Source organism: Neurospora tetrasperma, assembly GCF_000213175.1.
Source record: "Neurospora tetrasperma FGSC 2508 unplaced genomic scaffold NEUTE1scaffold_19, whole genome shotgun sequence".
NCBI lineage: Eukaryota > Fungi > Ascomycota > Sordariomycetes > Sordariales > Sordariaceae > Neurospora > Neurospora tetrasperma.
In genome coordinates, this window is record NW_009799117.1 from 96 (window position 1) to 6,048 (window position 5,953).

The 5,953-nt window shown below is 52.8% G+C and overlaps 3 protein-coding genes across 3 annotated transcripts; 2 read left to right on the forward strand and 1 right to left on the reverse strand.

The window, feature by feature from the left end:
* Window positions 1–388: 388 nt before the first annotated feature.
* Window positions 389–2,585, forward strand: NEUTE1DRAFT_149119 (uncharacterized protein; the record flags this gene model as incomplete). The annotated part of the gene is made up of 3 exons (XM_009856552.1): window positions 389–465; window positions 606–1,360; window positions 1,413–2,585. The coding sequence occupies 3 exons, from the start codon at window positions 456–458 to the stop codon at window positions 2,583–2,585; spliced, it is 1,938 nt and encodes a 645-aa protein (XP_009854854.1).
* Window positions 2,586–3,058: 473 nt separating this feature from the next.
* NEUTE1DRAFT_104364 (uncharacterized protein) lies at window positions 3,059–3,511 on the reverse strand (the record flags this gene model as incomplete). Its single annotated transcript, XM_009856553.1, has 2 exons — window positions 3,059–3,285; window positions 3,484–3,511. The coding sequence occupies 2 exons, from the start codon at window positions 3,509–3,511 to the stop codon at window positions 3,059–3,061; spliced, it is 255 nt and encodes an 84-aa protein (XP_009854855.1).
* A 774-nt stretch (window positions 3,512–4,285) lies between these two features.
* On the forward strand, window positions 4,286–5,456 carry NEUTE1DRAFT_118365 (mitochondrial peroxiredoxin PRX1; the record flags this gene model as incomplete). The annotated part of the gene is made up of 3 exons (XM_009856554.1): window positions 4,286–4,404; window positions 4,490–4,813; window positions 4,896–5,456. 3 exons carry the CDS (start codon window positions 4,379–4,381, stop codon window positions 5,221–5,223), a joined length of 678 nt encoding a protein of 225 aa, XP_009854856.1.
* Window positions 5,457–5,953: the final 497 nt, after the last annotated feature.

Below are 5,953 nucleotides of genomic sequence, written 5' to 3' on the forward strand. Positions count from 1 at the left end.
GCGATAGCTTGAATTCCCATTCAGACCATCATCATCCCAGCCGGATAGGCCAAGATCCCAAGTCAGAGGCTAGCAATCCCAGCTTTGGCAAAAGCGCAAAACAATCTCCAGACACGCCCGGGGACCCTGCAGTCGTGGGGTTGCCAAGGGGCCGCCTGTCAGGTTTAAAGCTCCGCCAGTGTTCACCGTTGTCTCTGATCAAGACTCTTTCACTGACCGGGCATCTCATCCTGCCTTGGGCTTAATCCCACCAACCTGGAACCTTTGGTGTTGCACTGTATACCTTAGGTGCAGCCCTTAAAGTACCCAAGCGCGGCTTCCTTATCTCCAAACTTTTTTCCACCTCTCTTCTTGCTTTCGGTTTGCATATCCTTCCGGCAAGGGGCACATTATACATACACTAGGGTGCTTATACTTGACTGACCGTCTGTGCGCCGCCCCCGTTTTCTGCCGATATGGCTTCAAGTAAGTTCAGGTCCCGTCTTCCGATGTATGGGAGACTACGTACAGAATGGCATACACTCCAAACGTGACGTCAAACGTTGGTTCATGAGCCGCAAACCTGCATCAAGTTCGCTGACACACCCGGAATCTGTTCCGCGCAGTACCCCTACAAGTTACCATTCCCGCGGTAGCTGCTGCTGCTGCTTACGCCAATGCTCGATTCCTTGCTTACTACGACCTGGAACTACTCAGGGCCATCGTTCCTACCGTCCTCGGCGGTGCCTGGAAGCGCTACCGGGACCGTGTGAATCTCTTTTACCAACTTGAGAACCTCGCAACCGCCAAGTCGTCCGAAAACAGAGTGTTCCTTCGGTTCGAAGACCGGGCATACACGTATGCGCAGGCTTATGATACAGTCCTGCGCTATGCCAACTGGCTCAAGGACAGGCGCGGCGTCAAGAGGGGCGATCTCGTTGGCTTGGACTTTCAAAATACCGATACTTTCATCTTCCTCGTCCTCGCTACGTGGGCCATTGGAGCGTCGCCGGCGCTGCTGAATTACAACCTTACCGGTAACCCGCTTATTCACTGCGTGAACAAGTCAACGGCGCGGTTGGTCCTGGTCGATCCCGTTGTTGCGGGCAATGTCAGTGAAGATGTCAGGTCGGCTTTGGGGGGCGTCATCTTCGAAGTCGTGACGCCAGAGCTGGAACAAGAGATGTTGGCAATGGATAGCGTCCGCCCTGCGGATGAGCTGAGAAGCGGATTCAAGGACAAAGACATGGCGATGCTTATCTACACTAGCGGTACGACTGGCTTGCCCAAAGCTGCCATTATCTCATGGGCCAAGGCTGCCACTGTTGCCAATTTCACCTTTCGATGGCTCGGCACCAATGTGAACGACGTGTATTATACGGTAAGTCTCCTTCAAAGATTCGTTACATCACTTCAACTCATACTTTTCTCAGGCCATGCCTCTTTACCACAGCACAGCCATGCTGTTGGGCTTTGCTCATACTTTGGCAGCAGGTGCCACTTTTGCCATGAGCCGTAAGTTCTCGACTTCCGGATTTTGGAATGACGTCCGAAAACACAATGCCACGATTATCCAGTACGTTGGAGAGACGTGCCGGTACCTCCTATCGGCACCTCCCATCATTGATCCAGTTACTGGTGAAGACCTTGACCGCAAACATAGAGTACGCGCTGCCTTTGGAAACGGACTGCGACCGGATGTATGGAACCGATTCAAGGAGCGTTTTGGAATCGAGACGATCGCCGAATTCTATGGCGCGACCGAAGGCACCTTTGCGACGTGGAACAAGAGCCGAAACGACTTCAGCATGGGTGCAGTGGGGCGAAGCGGTAGTCTCTATAACGTTATCTTTACAAGAGAGGTTGCCATTGTCGAGGTGGACCATGAAACCGAGCTTCCTCGCCGAGATCCCAAAACCGGGTTTTGTACCCGAGCGCCCCGCGGAGAGCCAGGCGAGCTGCTCTTCAGGTTACCGCCTGGCGATATCAACTCTCGCTTCCAGGGCTACTATGGCGATGAGGAATCAACATCGAAAAAGGTGATGAGGGATGTGTTTAGCAAGGGCGATGCCTGGTTCCGTACCGGTGATGTGCTGCGCTGGGATAACGAGAACCGAGTTTACTTCAGCGACCGTATCGGTGACACTTTCCGGTGGAAGAGTGAGAACGTCTCGACTGCTGAGGTTGCCCAGGTGGTTGGCTTGCATCCCGCGGTTCTCGAGTGCAATGTCTACGGCGTCCAGGTGCCCAGCCACGAGGGTCGCGCGGGCTGCGCCGCCGTGGTTTTGAAGCCGTCGTGCTTGGTGCAGACAAGCGGTGAGGCGGCTAGAGCACCTAGGCCAACCGACGACACCGTCAAGAGTCTAGCTGAGCATGTCAAGAGGGGGCTCCCCAAGTACGCCTTGCCTCTCTTCCTGCGCGTAGTGCCGGAGGGAGGCCTCCAGGCGACAGGTACGAACAAGCAGCAGAAGCACAACCTACGGAGCGAGGGCGTAGATCCGGCCAGGACGGGTGAGGATGAAGTGTTCTGGCTAAGGAACGGTACGTACGTCAAGTTCGGTGTAGCGGATTGGAAGGAGCTTAATGGGGGTAATGTGAAGCTTTGAGATGGGCTGGCGTTGGTTTTGGCGCAATCTTTACGAATGGGTTCAAGTTGAATAAAAGTAAGGTAATCAGGAGTCCGGCTATAATTATCATGGAAAATCACGCCCTCCCAACCACTCCGACATGGGTCGGTTGCCCAGAACATATTACCATATCGCAGTGAGACATATCTCATGGTTCTCCTTATTCCGCTTCAGGCCTACTTCATTTGTTCTTTATTGGCAGCCACGACCAGCACTTATACCCAAGCTCCGATGCCACTTATTACAGCCCCGGAGCCAAAACAATCGTCCGCCATAGGCCGGCGTTAATCGGGAGCTCCGGTAGTGGCACGGGTGAGCAACTGCCGTGATCTGCCGAATTATTAACTGTCCGTAATGTGGATGTGTTGTTGGATAATCGCCGGCAAGCCGAAGCTCTAGTGATGAGAATCACCCCGTGGCCGAGTGAGTCGGCCTTCAGATCGAATTCGTAGTTATTGCCCGAGGCAAGACGATGCAGCTGGAAGCGCCGCCTTCTCAACCATGTCCTCTCCACTTGATGCCGAGCTCGCCATTGATCCCGACACCCGGAGACTTGGAACCAGGCACACCATCGGACACCCTTGTTGTTTCCGGCTGTCGGCCTCCACATGTGCGGACGCATGCTTTCCCCCGCCCGCCCCTGGACGGAGCACGGAGAGGGCTTCGGGAGGATCCGGTACTTGTTGGCTACACAGTAGACTCACCACGAAGCATGCTTCACTCTACCTCCATCCTTTCAGCATACGTTCGATTCAAAGCGGAAACGCCATAGACGATTGAACAAACAAAAAGAGAAAGGCTCAAAGGCAAGCATCAAAGAAGTTCACGAGCCTGCGAACCAAATTAAACAGGAATGCTCCCCCACACGGATCATGACCGTTGCGTGAGCGAGCACCAAATGACATAATTGTTATAGCTAGTGTTGGCATCCAATGAGAGATGCAGGTGATTGCGCAATGAGCCGCCAGGCCGAAAGAGGGAGCGATTGCCCCTCGTTCTTCAGGGCATCCTCATGGAGGGGCCAAATACACCCCGCGTTTTGGAGCTCAAAAAGACACAAAAAGGTTGTCTTGGCCCGCTTTGGCTTCATGTCATGGTGGTGTGTGTGATTGTGTGAGACACTACAGCAAAGACTTTAAAATTACTATTGGATTTGGTTTGGGATGAGGCACTGCAACAGGTGATGGAGAGGGGGATGGGATGGCACACAGCCGAGAGTGCAGCGGGAACCACATGTAATCTTCGGGGAGCATGTATGGACGAAGAGACGAGGGGGTATCCTGACTGAAGAGCTGCCCCGGTGGAAACAAACGGACTCGTGAGAACCTCGATGAGTTCCTTTGCTACGTATGTAAGAAAGTGAGAGCTGTACTGTACAGAGAGCGTGTAACCTTGGTGGCTTTTGCAATACGTAAATTACACTACTTGTCAATGCTTTCTAGTCGTTACAAGACCGAGACAGCCATAATGTTCATCTGGCCAGAACGGGAAGCCTTTCGGCGGCGACATTGAGGGATGTAATAGATTCCGGAAGCTAAAAGATGTACGTACTTCTGCGTGTGTGTGTGTACATGGCGCGAGCTGGAGCTGCCCGGAGGGATTAGTCAAACCGCAAAGTACCATAGAGAACAAGATGCTTTAAATGCCTCCGCCGCCCCTCATCACTCCTTGCATGCTCTGATTTTAGTTTCAGCTTCTCTCTTCTTTCAACTGTTTCTGCTGTTTTTCCGAGATACCCATTCCTCTTTGCTCACCACACATCATAATTCACAATGGCCTCCACCGACCGCAACGCTCCGTAAGTCCTCGAGCCTCCTTCGTCATCACTATCCACAAAGCTCGTTTTGCGTGGATGAACGACTGACCCGTGATTCCCGATGCAGCCTCCGCCTGGGCACCATTGCCCCCAACTTCCAGGCTGACACCACCACGGGTCCCATTGACTTCCACGAGTTTATTGGCGACAACTGGGTCATCCTCTTCTCCCACCCCGAGGACTACACCCCCGTCTGCACCACCGAGCTCGGCGAGATGGCCCGCCTTGAGCCCGAGTTCAAGAAGCGCGGCGTCAAGCTGATCGGTCTCTCCGCCAACACCCTCGGCAGCCACGAGGGCTGGATCAACGACATCAAGGATGTCACCGGCTCTCAGGTTCAGTTCCCCATCATTGCCGATAAGGAGCGCAAGGTTGCCTACCTCTACGACATGTAAGTATACCCACCACATTTCACAGATAGGGAGGGGGGTTGAGGAAAGTGGGCATCGAGTTGCTGACACTCTGTTCTACAGGCTCGACTACCAGGACACCACCAACGTCGACGAGAAGGGCATCGCCTTCACCATCCGCTCCGTCTTCGTCATCGACCCCAAGAAGACCATCCGCACCATCCTCGCGTACCCCGCCTCGACCGGCCGCAACTCCGCCGAGATCCTCCGCATCGTCGACTCCCTCCAGACCGGCGACAAGCACAAGGTCACCACCCCCATTAACTGGGTCCCTGGTGATGACGTTATTGTCCACCCTTCCATCAAGGGAGAGGAGGCCACCCGTCTCTTCCCCAACCTCAAGGCTGTCAAGCCCTACCTCCGCTTCACTCCCCTTCCCAAGGACGCTTAAGCGTAGGGCGGACGTGGCTTATCTGAAGTGTGCTGCGACGGTTTTGGGAGGCTGGTTTGGGGACTGGAGTTCTCTCTTCTTTTTCTTTCGCTCTCAAGCGTAGTCACCCAAAAACAAAGATGAACAAACAGATAAATGAAATGAAATAAGAAAAAACTAATGACGAACAACAACCGTTCCTGACTGCTGCACAGCTGGCCGTCTCTGGCGATTAATTCGAGAATAAAAATTATAAATAAAGACATTGTTCTTAAGTGATTCACTTGGCCTCGCAGTCTTCGACTTACTGCTCTTGGCCGCCTGGCATGCTGGCTATCGAGCTAATGTCACGGATGGGCAGTTACGTGAGAGTTCAAGAGATGGCTTTCACACTGGCCTGGGTTGGACGTTGGCATGTAAAGATGGCCAAATGGCGTGGTTTACAGCATTCGGCATCTTCAACATCATTCAACACATGCAAAAATCTAGAATAGGTCCCGCAGGACTAACAGCTTACGTCTTTGTTCTATGATGGTTATTTTGTTCTTTTTCTGCTTCTTTTTCTTTACTGTACTGTATGGATGCTAAGAAACATGCAAGTCGTGAACCTCGATATTAGGAACAAAAGGTTGCATACGAATTCAGGGTTGGCACGAATCAGTATAACCGACGGGTATTATACTAGTGCATGCGGCTTGTGTTAGACCCGAGGGCTACGGTAGATGATTGGAATCTCTATTTTTTCTAATTT